The sequence below is a fragment of the Chiloscyllium punctatum genome, chromosome 8 (genome assembly GCF_047496795.1).
Source record: "Chiloscyllium punctatum isolate Juve2018m chromosome 8, sChiPun1.3, whole genome shotgun sequence".
In the NCBI taxonomy this organism is placed as follows: domain Eukaryota; kingdom Metazoa; phylum Chordata; class Chondrichthyes; order Orectolobiformes; family Hemiscylliidae; genus Chiloscyllium; species Chiloscyllium punctatum.
In genome coordinates this window covers 94,264,469-94,282,557 of record NC_092746.1, presented here as the reverse complement: position 1 = coordinate 94,282,557, position 18,089 = coordinate 94,264,469, and the positions used below count along the sequence as shown (strand labels likewise).

Here is an 18,089-nt window from a genome sequence, read left to right as displayed (position 1 = left end):
GAGCCTCTTATCCAGAGATTATGACCCCTCATTCTTGATTCTTCAGTCAGCTGAAAGGACCTCAGCATCTACCTTGTCAAATCCTTTAAGGATCTCACATGTTCACTGATATCATCTCTCAATGGTTTAAGGACCAGAGAATACAGACTCATTGTTTTCAATCTTTCCAGATTGGATAAGATTAACAATCTAGTGAACCACAGGCAAAGCCAAAATCGAGACTCCACTCCAATCAATGTCTAGTGTGTGATTAGAGGTGATAAATCATGAAGATCAATGCCCGGTATCCTGGCAGCACTTGTGCCGCCTTCTGCAACACTCCACCATGCCAGCTGCCATTAAGACATTATGGCAAATGGAAGGCTGGTCTCTGGGTTTCCACTGATCGTATGGCTGACAGCTCTGGTGCACAGCCTACACATGCATGCACTGAAACTGCTCGGCTGGCACAGTGGTTAGCACTGCTGCCTCACAACACCAGGGACCTGGGTTCGATTCCAGACCTTAAAGTGACAGTCTGCATGTCTTTCCTCCAGTTGTTCAGGTTTCCTCCCACAGTCCAAAGATGAGCAGGTTAGGTGATTGGCCAAGCTAAATTTCCCACAGTGTTCAGGGATGTGCAGGCTAAGTGAATTATACGTGGTAAATGCAGGGTTACAAGGGTAGGGTAGGGGGTGCATCTAGCTGGACTGCGGTTTGGAGGGTTGGTGTGGACTTGATAGGCTGAATGGCCTGGTCCCACACTGTAGGGATTCTAATGATTATATGAAAGCCATGCTGCTGCATGAAATTTGATAGAACAGACCATTGATGTGCTGACACAAAGCCTTCATGAGCTAGTTCTGTTAGGTTGACCCTTGCATTCAGAAAAGTTGAACGTCGAAGTTCATCATGGTCTGTTGATAATCAGAAAGCCTTGCTGTCATAAGGGGAAACAGCTCCAGCACTCCAACCATACGGTGATCAGATGAAGAAGAGGAGTTTGACAAATCTTTTTGTCATTTACATAAATGATTTGGATGCAAGCATAAGAGGTACAGTTAGTAAGTTTGCAGATGATACCAAAATTGGAGGTGTAGTGGACAGCGAAGAGGGTTACCTCAGATTTCAACAGGATCTGGACCAGATCAGCCAATGGGCTGAAGAGTGGCAGATGGAGTTTAATTCAGATAAATGCGAGGTGCTGCATTTTGGGAAAGCAAATCTTAGCAGGACTTATACACTTAATGGAAAGGTCCTAGGGAATGTTGCTGAACAAAGAGACCTTGGAGTGCAGGTTCATAGCTCCTTGAAGGTAGAGTCACAGGTAGATAGGATAGTGAAGAAGACATTTAGTATGCTTTCCTTTATTGGTCAGAGTATTGAGTATAGGGGTTGGGAGGTTGGGTTGCGGCTGTACAGGACATTGGTTAGGCCACTGTTGGAATATTGTGTGCAATTCTGGTCTCCTTCCTATCGGAAAGATGTTGTGAAACCTGAAAGGGTTCAGAAAATATTTACAAGGATGTTGCCAGGGTTGGAGGATCTGAGCTACAGGGAGAGGCTGAACAGGCTGGGGCTGTGTTTCCTGGAGCATCGGAGGCTGAGGGGTGACATTATAGACGTTTACAAAATTATGAGAGGCATGGATAGGATAAGTAGACAAAGTCTTTTCCCTGGGGTCAGGGAGTCCAGAACTAGAGGGCATAGGTTTAGGGTGAGAGGGGAAAGATATAAAAGGGACCTAAGGGGCAACTTTTTCACACAGAGGGTGGTACATGTATGGAATGAGCTGCCAGAGGAAGTGGTGGAGGCTGGTACAATTGCAACTTTTAAGAGGCATTTGGATGGGTATATGAATAGGAAGGGTTTGGAGGGATATGGGCTGGGTGCTGGCAGGTGGGACTAGATTGGGTTGGCCTATCTGGTCAGCATGAACGGGTTGGACCGATGGGTCTGTGTCCATGCTGTACATCTCTATGACTCGATGACTCTAAATAGCAGGAAAAGGGAGAGAAGAAAAGGATAAAGGGAAGCGAGGAGGACACCAACACAAGCTTTTGCCAGTTCAATTGCTGGTGAAGAACTTAGCCATGCCACATCAATAAGTGCAACTCCAATTGCCCAGTCACCAACAGCCCCACATTTTGCCTTCGCTCCATCACTAACCATCAGAAAATTAGCTTGGTTAAAAATAATGGCTACCACAAAGGAAGGAATGTATCATATTATACTAAAAGTTAACTAATCACTCTTGGTCATTCCCCTGCGTATCTCCGTGTGCCTGTGCCCACAAGCAGTGAATGCGAAAAACATTTCAAAATATTGTCATCATGAAGTTGGCATGCAGCTTGTATTCCATTTAATGAACATGGTTAAACATACAGCATCATTTCAATGGCACTTTCTCGACGGGCTACTGCACTTAGTCCCCATTTTGCTCCCTTGTTATCAATAACATTTTCCAACAATGCCATAATTGACTCTAAGTCAAGCTTGTAATCAGAGTGGCCTGTGCACTGTAAATCCTGGTAATCTGCTATACAAAGCCCAGCCTGTTTGCTGCAAATCTTACATTTCTTACTCTTAGTTTCTTTGAATTTTGAGAGGATGGAAGAGCAGCGAAGCTTGTCATTCTCACTGGTGGATGAATTGCAAGTTGAAACATGAGAATCTGTTTGTAATTTTGACATGAGATGCATGAACATTGTTGAAAATACTGATTTCAACTTTGTATGTGACCTCCAAAGGTCTCCAGTCTGTGGCTTCTGCCATACATCAACCTCAAGAATGCAGCACTTCACCCCATGACAAATCCCAAAAGGTAACGTATATTAAAGAGCATTAAAGCAAACTTCGTTCCAGGAACTGTCTTTCGTTTGTTCCAAAAACAACATGACATAACTAAACAAATCTTTGAATTTTGTAGATTCAAAATAAACACATCCCTGTGGTTCATGAATAAAGACTTACCTGGGATTTTAACAACATGAACTTCTGGAACATTCTGGTTGTTAAAAAAATATGAAAAGCAGAAGTTGCCGATGTCCGGGTCCATAAACCTGCAAAGCGATTGTGGCAACTCATCTGGATGATCCACTAGAGTTACTTCAAACCCACACTGATCACAGATTTCTTTCTTGGGTCCTTTTTTAAAGGCTTTACACAGGACACAGTCCCTGTAAAAGAGTTAAGATGCAGGTTGGATTAAACCAGCACAAACATAAGGGGCATCTTTCTATGTTTGCCCTCCTGCCGAGGAAGTCACTCGCCAGGGCCGTGAAAATCAGAAATGATCTCTTCAATGTCAAAGCACAATCTTTGGAATTCGCGGGAGCATATGATTCAGATACATTTCAGCCTGTTAAAATGACACTTATGAATTTGCTGTTAAGTCAGTCAGATATATTTGTTCGAGTGAGTTAGAACATAGAACATAGAACATAGAAAAGTATAGTACAGAACAGGCCCTTTGGCCCATGATGTTGGAACGAGGATTATTCCTAATCTAAAATAAAATAAAGTAACCTAACCTACACACCTCTCAATTCACTGCTGTCCATGTTCATGTCCAGCAGTCGCTTAAATGTCCCTAATGGCTCTGCTTCCATCACTCTCACTGGCAACGCATTCCATGCATTCACAACTCTCTGAGTAAAGAACCTACCTCTGACGTCCCCTCTATACCTTCCTCCTAACACCTTAAAACTATGACCCCTCGTGGCAGTCAATTCTGCCCTGGGGAAATGTCTTTGGCTATCGACTCCATCCATGCCTCTCATTACCTTGTATACCTCGATCAGGTCACCCCTCCTCTTCCTTCTCTCCAAACAGCAAAGTCCGAGCCTAGTCAACCCTCTATGTAAGACAAGCCCTCCGGTCCAGGCAGCATCCTGGTAAACCTTCTTTGTACCCTCTGGAAAGCCTCTGCATTTTTCCAGAAGTGGACACAATATTCTAAATGTGGTCTAACCAGGGTTTAATAGAGCTGCAGCAAAACTTTGTGGCTCTTAAACTCGATCCCCCTGTTAATGAAAGCCAAAACACCATATGCTTTCTTAACAACCCTGTCCACTTGGGTGGCAACTTTGAGGGACCAATGCACTTGAACACCAAGATCCCACTGTTCCTCAACACTGCCAAGAATCCTGTCTTTAATCCTATATTCAGCATTCAAGTTCGACCTTCCAAAATGCATCACTTCGCATTTATCCAGGTTGTACTCCAGCTACCATTTCTCAGCCCAGCTCTGCATTCTCTCTATATCATGCTGCAGCCTGCAATAGTCCTCGATACTATCAATGGAGCTCTAACCTTTGTGTCATTGGAAAACTTACTAACCCACCCCTCAACCTCCTCATCCAAGTCATTGATAAAATCTACAAAGAGCAGAGGCCCAAGAACAGAGCCCTGCGGGACACCACTCAACACTGACCTCCAGGCAGAATACTTTCCATCTACAACCACTCTCTGCCTCCTGTCAGCCAACCAATTCTGAATCCAGATAGCCAAATCTCCCTGTATCCCATACTTCCTGACTTTATGATTGAGCCTTCCGTGGGAACCTTATCAAATGCCTTGCTGAAGTCCATGTACACCACATCCACTGCACAACCTTAGTTGACCTGTCTCGTCACCTCTTCGTAGAACTCAATAAGATTTGTGAGGCATGACCTGCGCCTTACAAAACCATGCTGACTGCTTTTAATCATGCTATGTTTTTCCAAATAGTCATAAATCCTAACCCTCAGAATTCTTTCCAAAACTGTGCTGACCACAGATGTAAGACTGACTGGTCTGTAATTGCCAGGGATTTCCCTATTACCCTTCTTGAAAAGAGGAACAATATTCACCTCCTTCCAATCCTCTGGGACGACTCCTGTGGAGTGTGAGGAAGCAAAGATCTTCACCAATGGTTTAGCAACCTCCTTTCTCGCTTCCCAGAGTAACCTAGGATAAATCTACTTTGGCCCTGGGGACTTATCAATCTTAACGTTTGCCAAAATTTCCAGCTCATCAACTTCTTCAATCTTGATCTGTTCAACGAGGTAAAAACAATGACTGCAGAGCTGGAAACCAGATTCTGGATTAGTGGTGCTGGAAGAGCACAACAGTTCAGGCAGCATCCAAGGAGCTTCGAAATCGACGTTTCGGGCAAAAGCCCTTCATCAGGAAACTTGATCTGTTCAAGCCTACCTCCCAGCTCCTCAACGTTCTCATTCACAACAAGGTCCCTTTTCTTTAGTGAAAACCGAAGCAGAAAACCTCATTTAGGGCTTTTAATTCATTTAATCTTTCCATTTAGGGTTTCCTAATCTTCCCAATCTGCTCAGATACACAACTATGTCTGACCGGCCTTACCTTCTCCCTGATCATTCTCTTATTGCTCACGTATGACTAAAATGTCTTTGGATTCTCCCTTATCCTTCCTGCCAAGCCTTTTTTGTGCCCCCTCCTTGCTCTCCTCAGTCCATTTCCGAGTTCCTTCCTAGAAAGCCTGTAATCCTGTCAAGCTGTGCTAGACCCTTGCTTCCTCCACCATACGTAAGCTGCCTTCTTCCTTTTGATGAAAAACTCCTCTGTTTTCGTCATCTAAGGCTCCTTAATCTTACCCCTTCTTGCCTGTCTCAGAGGAACAAATTTGTGCATCACTCGCAACAACTGCTCCTTAAACAGTCTCCACATGTCTGTGCCCTTTCTGTGGAACAATTGCTCCCAGTCTGTACTTTCCAACTCCTGTCTGATAGCGTCATAATTTCCTTTTCCCCAATTAAATATCTTCCCATGGTAACTGCTTCTTTCCCTCTCCATGGCTATGGTAAATGTAAGGCAGTTATGGTCACTGCTGGTCTCCAATGTTACCTCTGCTCTGTCTCACGCTGCTCCTGACAGGAAAAAGGCCATGGGCTTCAAAATTTCTGGTACAGGTTATTAATATCTATCACAGAAAAGGAGCTAATGATACATGGGCTCGAAATCAAAAGAATTATCAAATTACTTCCTATTTGATGAATACAAACATTTGTCAGAGAAATAAATCAGCCATCACATACGTTATAATTGACAGAATACCTACTTAAGGTCCGTACAGACACCAGAACAAGTTGGACAGTGCTCACATGTTGGTCCTGTGAACCCCTCTGTGCATCTACACCGACCACATTCACATATTCCTTTGTTATTACATATCCGTCCATTCAGTGATTTACATGAATCCATATCTATTGAACAATGACAGGCACTGCCTGTAAAAGTAGGTAGGCACTCGCATTTTCCACAATGGCAAATGCCATTTCCTGCAACCAGAAGTCAAAAAGGTTAGAATCATGCAATCTCTACAATACAGATAGAGGCCATTCAGGCCATCAAGTCTGCTCCAAACCACACTGTACCCGGACTCACAGTCTTCCATGCCCGTAACCCACATATACCATGGCTAATCCACCTAGCCTTAATGTGCCCAAACAGTATAGCAATTTACCATGGCCAATCCATCTAACCTGTACATCTTTGGACTGAGGGAGGAAACTGGAGCACCCAATAGAAATCCATGCAGAAATAGGGAGGATGCGCAAACTCCACTCAAGACTAGAAGCGAACCCAGGTCTCTGTCACGATGAGGAAGCAGTGCTAACCACTGTGCCACTGTGCCTGCCATTTTTCAACCCCGTTTCATTCAGATACACTCCAAACTTTCTATCCAGCTGAAATTTTTAAACATACTTCCTGCAGTGATTGCTGTTTTAGATGGTAAGCATGTTGTGCAGTAGCAGCACCATAGTGTGGGAAATGACCAAAGGATACCAAATACAGCAAGGGGGCTGTCATGTAAGAATTCCTTTTGAAGTAAATTTCACCAATCAGAATGGCTATCAGTGCTATATCTGTATACTTCAACCTTCGTAAAGGTTGTTTAAGCATTAAGAAAACTGACTAAATAAACATGGAACAAAAAATACTGTTAGCGGGAAGCTAATGGAATGTTGCAGTCCCTAAACCCATGGTCTCATGACCAGTAAAGCAACTTGCTATGAGTAAAAGTAAGATGTGACAGTTTAGCACTCCAGGAGCTACTCCTCCAAGGGCAGCAGGTCTGTGTGATACTTTAACTGGTCTTGAAGCTGCTCGCAAAAAGTTATAAGACCATAAGACCATAAGACATAGGAGCGGAAGTAAGGCCATCCAGCCCATCGAGTCCACTCCGCCATTCAATCATGGCTGATGGGCATTTCAACTCCACTCACCTGCATTCTCTCCGTAGCCCTTAATTCCTTGTGACATCAAGAATTTATCAATTTCTGCCTTGAAGACATTTAGCATCCCAGCCTCCACTGCACTCTGTGGCAATGAATTCCACAGGCCCACCACTCTCTGGCTGAAGAAATGTCTCCATATTTCTGTTCTGAATTTACCCCATCTAATTCTAAGCCTGTGTCCACGGGTCCTAGTCTCCTCACCTAACGGAAACAATTTCTTAGCGTCCACCCTCTCCAAGCCATGTATTATCTTGTAAGTTTCTATTAGATCTCCCCTTAATCTTCTAAACTCCAATGAATACAATCCCAGGATCCTCAGCCGTTCCTCGTATGTTAGACCTACCATTCCAGGGATCATCCGTGTGAATCTCCGCTGGACACGTTCCAGTGCCAGTATGTCCTTCCTGAGGTGTGTGGACCAAAACTGGACGCAGTACTCCAAATGGGGCCTAACCAGAGCTTTATAAAGTCTCAGTAGCACAACGGTGCTTTTATATTCCAACCCTCCTGAGATAATTGACAACATTGCATTCGCTTTCTTAATCACGGACTCAACCTGTATGTTTACCTTTAGAGAATCCTCGACTAGCACTCCCAGATTCCTTCACTTTGGCTTTACGAATTTTCTCCCCATTTAGAAAGTAGTCCATGCTTGTATTCTTTTTTCCAAAGTGCAAGACCTTGCATTTGCTCACATTGAATTCCATCAGCCATTTCCTGGACCACTCTTCCAAACTGTCTAGATCCTTCTGCAGCCTCCCCACTTCCTCAGTACTACCTGCCTGTCCACCTAACTTTGTATCATCGGCAAACTTTGCTAGAATGCCCCCAGTCCCTTCATCCAGATCATTAATATATAATGTGAACAGCTGCGGCCCCAACACTGAACCCTGCGGGACACCGCTTGTCACTGGCTGCCATTCCGAGAAAAACCTTTTATCCCAACTCTCTGCCTTCTGTCAGACAGCCAATCCTCAATACATACCAGTAGCGCACCTCGAACACCATGGGCCCTCACCTTGCTCAGCAGCCTCCTGTGTGGCACCTTATCAAAGGCCTTTTGGAAGTCTAGGTAGATAACATCCACTGGGTTTCCCTGGTCTAACCTACTTGTCACCTCGTCAAAGAACTCCAACAGGTTTGTCAGGCACGACCTCCCCTTACTAAATCCACGTTGACTTGTTCTAATCCGACCCTGCTCTTCCAAGAATTTAGAAACCTCATCCTTAATGATGGACTCTAGAATTTTACCAACAACCGAGGTTAGGCTAATTGGCCTATAATTTTCCATCTTTTGCCTTGATCCTTTCTTGAACAAGAGGGTTACAACAGCGATCTTCCAATCATCCGGGACTTTCCCTGACTCCAGTGACTTTTGAAAGATCTCAACCAACGCCTCCGCTATTTCCTCAGCCACCTCCCTCAGAACTGTTTTGGGCGGCACGGTGGCACAGTGGTTAGCACTATTGCCTCACAGCGCCAGAGACCCGGGTTCAATTCCCACCTCAGGCCACTGACTGTGTGGAGTTTGCACATTCTCCCTGTCTCTGTGTGGGTTTCCTCCGGGTGCTCCGGTTTCCTCCCACAATCCAAAAAATGTGCAGGTTAGGTAAATTGGCCATGCTAAATTGCCTGTGTTGTTAGGTGAAGGGGTAAATGTAGGGGAATGGGTCTGGGTGGGTTACGCTTCGGCGAGTCGGTGTGGACTTGTTGGGCCGAAGGGCCTGTTTCCACACTGTAAGTAATCTAAAAAAAAGAACTCTAGGATGTAGCCCATTGGGGCCAGGAGATTTATCAATTTTAAGACCTTTTAGCTTTTCTAGCACTTTCTCTTTTGTAATGGAAACCATACTCAACTCAGCCCCCTGACTCCCTTTAATTGTTGGGATATTACTCATGTCTTCTGCTGTGAAGACTGATGCAAAGTACTTATTAAGTTCTCCTGCTATTTCCTTCTCTCCCATCACTAGGCTCCCAGCATCAGTTTGAAGTGGCCCAATGTCTACTCTTGCCTGTCGTTTGTTTCTTATGTATTGAAAGAAACTTTTACTATCATTTCTAATATTACTGGCTTGCCTACCATCATATTTGATCCTCTCCTTCCTCATTTTTCTCCTTGTTATCCTCTGTTTGTTTTTGTAGCCTTCCCAATCTTCTGATTTCCCAGTGCTCTTGGCCACTTTATAGGGTCTCTCTTTTTCTTTGATAGATTTCCTGACTTCCTTTGTCAGCCACGGCTGTCTAATCCCTCCCCGGATAATCTTTCTTTTCTTGGGGATGAACCTCTGTACTGTGTCCTCAATTTTACCCACAAACTCCTGCCATTTTTGCTCTACTGTCTTCACCACTAGGCTCTGCTTCCAGTCGATTTTGTCAGTTCCTCTCTCATGCCCCTGTAATTACCTTTATTTAACTGTAACACCATTACATCCGATTTTGCCTTCTCTCTTTCAAACTGCAGACTGAACTCTACCATATTATGATCGCTGCTTCCTAAGTGTTCCCTTACTTTAAGATTTTTTATAAAGTCTGGCTCATTACATAGCCTAGGTCCAGAATAGCCTGCTCCCTTGTGGGCTCCATGACAAGCTGTTCCAAAAAGCCATCCTGTAAGTATTCCATGAATTCCCTTTCTTTGGATCCACTGGCAACATTATTTACCCAGTCCACCTGCATATTGAAGTCTCCCATGATCACCGTGACCTTGTCTTTCTGACATGCCTTCTTTATTTCCCGGTACATGTTGCGCCCCTGGTCCTGACCACTGTTAGGAGGTCTGTATATAACTCCCACTATGGTTTTTTTGCCTTTGTGGTTCCTCAATTCCACCCACACAGATTCCACATCATCCGACTCTATGTCATTCAGTGCCATAGATTTAATTTTGTTCTTAACTAACAAGGCAACCCCGTCCCCTCTGCCCACCTCCCTGTCTTTTCGATAAGTTGAAAACCCTTGGATGTTTAACTGCCAGTCCTGACCCCCCTTTAACCACGCCTCTGTGATGCCTACCACATCATAATCATTCACGATGATCTGTGCCATTAGTTCGTCTGCTTTGTTACGAATGCTACGAGCATTAAGGTAAAGTGCCTTAATGCTAACTTTCTTATCATTCGAGATATTGGAAGTCATAAGATGTCCTAAGTTATCCTTCCTTTTTGCTGCATTCCTAGTCTGTCTCAAGTTTAAATCTGCCTGCACATATGCTATCTTGCCGCTTATCTTTCCCATTTAACTCCATACTCCCTGTTGTTTTCACTTTCCCTTCCCCCCAACTCAGAAGTTTAAAGTCCTACTGACCACCCTATTTATCCTCTTCACTAGAACATTGGTACCTGATCGGTTCAGGTGAAGACCGTCCCAACGGTACAGATCCCCCCGGTTCCAAAACTGATGCCAATGCTCCATGAAGTGGAATCCCTCTTTCCCACACCAATCCCTTAGCCACATGTTTACTTCCCTAATTTTCTTATCCCTATGCCAATTGGCACATGGCTCGGGCAGTAATCCGGAGATTATGACCCTTGAGGACCTGTACTTCAATTTCCTTCCTAGTGCTTGATAGACCCCAAACAGGTCCTCCACCCTAGCTTTGCCTATGTTGTTAGTCTCAATTTGGACCACAACAACTGGATCTTCCCCCTCCCGCTCCAATATCCTTTCAAGCCGGTCGGAGATGTCCCGCACCCTGGCACCGGGCAGGCAACACACCATGCGAGACTCCCGATCCGGCTTGCAAAGGATACTATCTGTCCCCCTAATTATAGAATCCCCTATAACAACTACTTGTCTTTTTGCTCCCCCCTCTTGAATGGCCTTCTGCACCATGGTGCTGTGGTCAGCTGGCTCATCCTGTCCAGAGCCCTTTTCCTCATCCGTACAGGGAGCAAGAATCTCATACCTGTTGGACAAGATCAAGGGCTGAGGCTCCTCCACTCCTGAACTCAGGTTTCCCCTACCTGCTTCACTTACAGTCACACTCTGATGTCCCTGATCACTAACTGAATGTGAATTACTTAATCTCCCAGGTGTGACTGCCTCCTGAAACAAAGTGTCCAGGTAACTCTCCCCCTCCCGGATATGCCGCAGTGTTTGAAGCTCAGATTCCAGATCATCAACTCTGATCCAGAGTTCTTCCAGCAACTAACACTTGCTGCAGATATGGTCACTGCCATTCACAATGGGATCAGCCAGCTCCCACATCATACAGCTACAGCACACCACCTGACCAGCCATCTCTGCTTAGTTAATTACTTTATTACTTTGTACAGGTTTGAGTTAAAATACTTTCTGATACCTCTCTGCTTTGGTCTTTTTCTAAAAAACCAATTAATAGATAAACAAAAAAAAAATAATTTTTTAGCCAGACACTGATAAAGAAATAGGAAATCCTTACCCTAAAAAAAAACCAGGGTACTTAGTAAGTTGCAATGGTTTGTGTTGAGGTTTATTCCCAGCAGCACAGGGACACAGGACTCTGTCCTCTTCAGCCTGTTCCCTGGGAAGCACACTGAAATAAACATCAGTTGCACCTGGAGGACCATTAATTCGGTGAAAGATGCTCTTTGGTCTGCCTGACATGTGTTGGTCTTCCAGAGCAAGAAGTTGACCCCCGACTGAGTATTGCAGATGGGAACACTCCAAGGTCCAGGACGGCATGCTGGGGGATACATGAAAGCTTGGAGCAGTTGCTGCCAAGGTGTAGCGGGGAAAGACCACTGCCTGAGGTCTTCCTGCTGAAGGTAAATGGGGGTCCATTCAGTTATTGGACCCTCTTAGTGCCTCAAATATATGTAAATATTAGCATTAAATGTATAAGAGAGGTCTTTGGGTATTTTTTGGATAGAATCTTAGTCCAATGTTCATTCATTTGATATACGGCACGGTGGCTCAGTGGTTAGCACTGTTGCCTCACAGCACCAGGGACCCGGGTTCAATTCCCGCCTCAGGCAACTGTCTGTGTGGAGTTTGCACATTCTCCCTGTGTTTGCCTGGGTGTGCTCCGGTTTGCTCCCATAGTCCAAAGATGTGCAGGTCAGGTGAATTGGCCAGGCTAAATTGCCTGGAGTGTTAGGTGCAAGGGTAAATGTAGTGGAATGGTTCTGGGTGGGTTGCTCTTTGGAGGGTTGGTGTGGACTTGTTGGGCTGAAGGGCCTGTTTCCACACTGTAGGGAACCTAATCATATACAGAACCGAACTGCATTTGTCCAGTATATATACACACACACACAAAGAGATGTTTTATGAATAAAGTAAATTTATGAAATAAACAAAGATAGCTCAGCTCTGTAACTAACTTGATACTAACAGAGACTATGGGGTCAGTTCCTCAGGGTTAGTTTCATGGAATGTAGATATGGTTGGTGGAATAATGTGGATGTCTGCATTTTAGCCTTGGTGTCTTCTGGTTTGCTGGGCATCAATTACTTCAGTTTGTACCAATTTTAAGAACACACATTTGGGGCAAGTCCAAATTAATTTCCACCATTAACGTCATCATAGCTTGTTGCCCATCAGGACTCCCTAGAGTATAGACCATGATATTTTGGCTGGAAAAATATTTTCTCATACTCATTTTCCTGCCTGTTCCTTTCTCATTCTTCCTCCATTGTCGCAGCTGAAATAAAGGGCTACTCTTGGAATTTTTGAAGAGAAACTGACCAATAAATGGATTTTATTAAATCTTCCTTACTGAGCCAATTGCAAAAGATTATCCCAAAAATATAGACTATATGAAGAAAAATACAGGACTTGTTTCCAGGATTCATGAAACTGACATCACAATTCTAAAAATGCATTGGAAACATTGAAACAAAAATCATCTGAAGCCCCTCACTCTCATTCAAAACGGACTCGAATCATAGAATCCCTGCAGTTTGGAAGCAGGCCACTCAGCCCATTAAGTGCACACTGACTCTTTACAGAGCATCCCACCCAGACCCAAACCCCCTACTCTATTCCTTTAACTCTGCATTTCCCATAGCTAATTCACCTAATCTACACATCCCTCGACACTACAGGCAATTTAGCATAACCAGTCCACCTAAACCGCACATCTTCGGACTTTGGGGGGAAACTGGAACACCCAGAGAAAACCATGCAGGCACAGAGAGAATGCACAGACTCCACACAGTGTTCTGAAGGCAAATAAACCTGACATTCTGAAGCAAATTGGAATATAGATTAAATACTATTTGTGTGTCAATGCTTCAACAAGTAAGATGTGTGGGCTGAAGTAATCAGGCAGAATTAAAACCTGTTCACCCAATATTTCAACTTCTCTGTACTCATTCTGTGCCTGTGGAATTGACAGCACCGATCAAAAAAAATCTCCATTACTGCAAATTTGGAATGGGAAAACTTCTCCTAGTTTCAGTGTGCCTGAAATACTTGCTTTATTGTACCAACATCACACACCCCTGGCCCCCAAGAATGACAGCAAATCAAATAAACTGTCCTTTTCTCTCACACTTTATGAATACCATTTTGAAAACGAGATTAGACAAGTACAGCTAATCACAGTAGGTTTCTTCAGGTCACTGAGATCAGGGACAATGTGTGAAGAGTTCTTGGCGTAAAACCTACATTGACAACCCTGCTCCACAGATCAGTGCAATAACCCCTACACCCATTGTATCTGTTAACTTTATCTATCAAGTGAAATATAACAACAAATTCAGAGGTTTATAGAGTCATAGAGATGTACAGCAGGGAAACAGATGCTTCTGTCCAACTTGTCCATGCCGACCAGATATCCTAAACTAATCTAGTCCCATTAGGCAAAACTTGGCTAAACCCTTCCTATTCATGTACCATCCAGATGCCTTTTAAATGTTGTAATTATACCAACCTCCACAATTTCCTCTGACAGGTCATTCCATACACACACCGCATGAAAAGGTTGCCCCTTAGGACCCTTTTTAAATCTTTCTCCTCTCACTTTATACCTATGCCCTCTAGTTCTGGACTCTTCCACCCCAGGGAAAAGACCTTTCCCAATAGCCCTATCCATGCCTCCATGATTTTATCAATCTCCATAAGGTCACCTCTCAGCCTTCGATGCTCCAGGGAAAACAGGCCCAGCCTATTCAGCCTCTCCCTGTAGCTCAAACTCTCCAACCCTGGCAACATCCTTGTAAATCTTTTCTGAACCCATTTCAAGTTTCACAATGTCCTTTGTGAATCCCATCTCAGTTCAGCACTGGCTTCAGTGATCATGATATCATTTTTCTAACAGTCCTGATAGATAAAAAAATTCTGTATGACGCACTTAGTCATAGATCCAAACATTGGCCAGGAATTTTGCCACAACAGAGACCCTCTCCACTGAGGCAAATATACCCCAGAGCTCAGGAATTTTCAATTTCTGTATCCAAACCTGGCACCTCTCATCTTTTGCAGGAGCAGCTGATAGCTAGTGTATGCATAGATCCTGGAGGTAGGTGTCCATTTAAAAGACCAGAGACCTCCAATGAAAGGGGATTTCGCAGTCACAGTTGTTGGGAATCTAGAGTGTCGAGATTAGACTTGGTAAGAGCAGATCTTTTGTCTTTACATGTCTTTCTGATAGCAAGGTACCCCTCTGGAAAGCTGAAGTTTCCTTGTGGATATGTTCCTAGCATACCTTGGGATCAGGGATCCTTTTGGTGGGTGGTGTCAGGTGGAATTGTTTGAGTCTCTCAACTGGAGAAGGTTGTGTTTGAAAAGTGCATAAATATTATGAAACTTCCCGATTTGTCAAGAGCTGTCAAGTTGCCTTAAACTGTGTCATAATGTGTCAACAAGTGTTAATGTGTCAAGATGTGTCACTGTCAAAAACATGCGCATTTATGAATATCAGTACTCTTCTTAATATAGTGTAACCTAAAATATAGAAATTATAGAAATAAAACTACAATTTTTCCCCACAAATGGGCACTTGTGGTTAATTAATACATTGGCATGATACATGAAGGGGAAAGAGTGGTGGGTAGCAGGCACTTCTTTCATAGAGGATTGCAAAGGATGATGAGGAATTTGGTTAGGTTGCATGAGGTGTGTGTGTGTGTGGTGAAGGGGTGAGGGGATGAAAGGGGCAAAGGTTGAAAGGATGCTTGATATTTCTGCTCTTAGGGAGAGGTAAGATATCCCGTTGGATCTGGTCTCAGGATACCTAAGGTGAGGTAAGGCACCATTTGCGATTGTGAAAAGACATGCTTGTGCATAAATATTGCATATACTGGATATTGGTTTGCTTGCTAAGCTGGAAGGTTCATGTTCAGATGTTTCGTCACCCTATTAGGTAACGTCTTCAGTGAGCCTCCTGATGAAGCATGGCTGACGATTCCGGCTTTCTATTTATATGTTTGGGTTTTTTTAGATTAGATTCCCTACAGTGCAGAAACAGGCCCTTCGGTCCAACTAGTCCACACCGACCCTCTGAAGAGTAACCCACCTATCCTATTTCCCTCTGACTAATGCACCTAACACTATGGGCAATTTACCATGGCCAAATCACCTAACCTGCACATTTTTGGAATGTGAAAGGGAACCGGAGCACCCAGAGGAAACCCACGCAGACAACACAGGGAGAATGTGCAAACACCACATAGACAGTTGCCTGAGGCTGGAATTGAACCTGGAACCCTGGTGCTGTGAGGCAACAGTGCTAACCACTGAGCCACCATGCCGCCCTATGGGTCGGTGATGTCATTTCCTGTAGTGACATTATTTCCTATGGTGATGTCATTTCCTGTTTTTTTCTCAGGGAGTGGTAAATCGGGTCCAGGTCAATGTGTTTGTTGATAGAGTTCCAGTTGGAATGCCATGCTTCTAGGAATTCTCATGCATGTCTCTGTTTGGCTTGTCCTAGGATGGATGCATTGTCTGAGTCGAAGTGGTGTCCTTCCTTATCTCGATGTAATCAGAGGCTCACTGAAGATGTTACCTAGGACAAACCAAACAGAGACACGCACGAGACTTCCTAGAAGTATGGCATTCCAACCGGAACTCTATCAGCAAACACATTGACCTAGACCTGATTTACCACCCCCTGAGAAAAAGAACAGGAAATGACATCACCATAGGAAATGACATCACCACAGGAAATGGCATCACCATCCCAAAGAAACCCAAACATATAAATAGAAAGCAGGAATCATTAGTAATGCTTCGTCCGGAGGCTCACTGAAGATGGTGACAAAATGTATGAACGTGAACCTTCCAGCTTAGTGAGCAAACCTACATCCAGCACCTCAACCTGAGCTACAAATCTTCTCAAAACTCACTAACTGTATGCACTCATTGGGTTTGGCTTCATTGTCAAGAACTGTCCAAACAATAAAACAAATGGAGTTAGTGCTCACTATTTCAGAGTGCAGCACTAAAGCAATTGTGCAGCATTACTGATTTCCCAAACTACCAATTTCACAATGGAATTCCTATTAACAGACAGCTCTAACTGATTATTGAATGGAAATGTTTTTTTACAAAAGACTTTGTGTTTTGCATTATCATTTTCTAATAGTGATATTCTCAAAGACTGGTAACTTCAATTTTCTGTCAGCATGATTGTTGGGTTATCCCATGCTAGGTATTAGCTGAGGGATGGACAAAGGATTTTATGAATTGGCACTCAATTCGCATATATGGGTCATGGATTTACTGGGGACATTTGGGTATGAGACACTATGGTAGATGGGTAGATGGGTATAATGCCATGGATGGCCAGGGCGATTGGAAGATTGGCATTGGATGCAGGGATATGAATGGCTATGCAGAATGGATAGATTGGTATGGAGTGCAAAGGAAATATGTGAGGTCAAGGGTTTGGCACATTGGTGTTGAGACATGAATGGCCTTAGACGATGAGGAGATGGGCATAGATTGGCACAGAGGATATGACAGACAATAGAGGTGACGCCATTGGTATTTATAGGCATAAATAGGGCATGGAGACTAAGGGATGTGAGTGAAGGCAGTGAGAGCACATAGGACGTTTAATATTCAATCTATATTTTTAAACTGTAAACACAGTGCCAGAGTCCCAAGGCAAGCTGCCTGCCCAGCCCATATTGTGATCTGGGCAGCAATGCAGTTTCTTACCAAGCCACCCGGCCTGACTTGTAATCCAGCTAGGCCCCTGGATCAAAACACAGATGTGGAGGTGGACAAATTTAAAGATTGGTTTTATGGAGCTGGGATCTTTCCTGACTCTCCACAATTAACCCATGAAGAAAAATCTGCGCTATTGATTTTCTTTTAGCTCGGTGCACTTAGCCCACCTACTTCAGCTGAGTTAATGGAATTGAACAGAATGGATCTGGATTAGCTACTGGAGATATCAGAATACAGGAAGGTCCCCAGTCAATATCAAACTGAACGTCTAGCTCGGCTAAGTAAAGACTGCTATTTCCATTTCCCGCAATCTTCTTACCAATCCTTTAAACTGTGATGAAATACTCTATATCCATGTTTTCTACTGAGCAAACCAGCAATCAGTGCATAATAACATTTATGGAACAGCCATTCGAAGAGTTCCTAGATAGCAACATTCAATTTGGCCCAGCAATAGAGGGGAGGGATTTATCACAAGATATTTGATTGGTCACTCAGGAGAGTTCGCAAGTCACTAAGAGGAGTTTAAAGGTTCCACCTTGTGAGAGAGTGACAGAAGCAGACTCCATGTTAAGAGTGATGCAGCTGTCCTGATGAAACAGGTGGATTCTGTGTAAAGGAGGAGTTGGATTGCCCTGTGCTAATAGAACTCCAGAAAAAGTTCTAGGAATCCGTAGGCAGCTAAATGTTGGAATCAAGACTCAGAAAATGTTCTGGGGAGCTGAAAATATGGGTAGGTCTCTGATCTTCTGTGTT

The 18,089-nt window shown here is 43.9% G+C and overlaps 1 protein-coding gene across 1 annotated transcript in view; it reads right to left on the bottom strand.

Annotated features, from left to right (window-relative positions):
- LOC140480767 (integrin beta-1-like) overlaps window positions 1-18,089 on the bottom strand; it is a 108,491-nt gene that overhangs the window by 16,665 nt on the left and 73,737 nt on the right. Inside the window, exons 13-14 of the mRNA XM_072576109.1 lie at window positions 6,056-6,275; window positions 2,953-3,158 (exon numbers count right to left, since the gene is read on the bottom strand). Of these exons, the coding sequence (XP_072432210.1) occupies window positions 2,953-3,158; window positions 6,056-6,275 (426 nt within the window). The remainder of the gene's footprint in view (window positions 1-2,952; window positions 3,159-6,055; window positions 6,276-18,089) is intronic.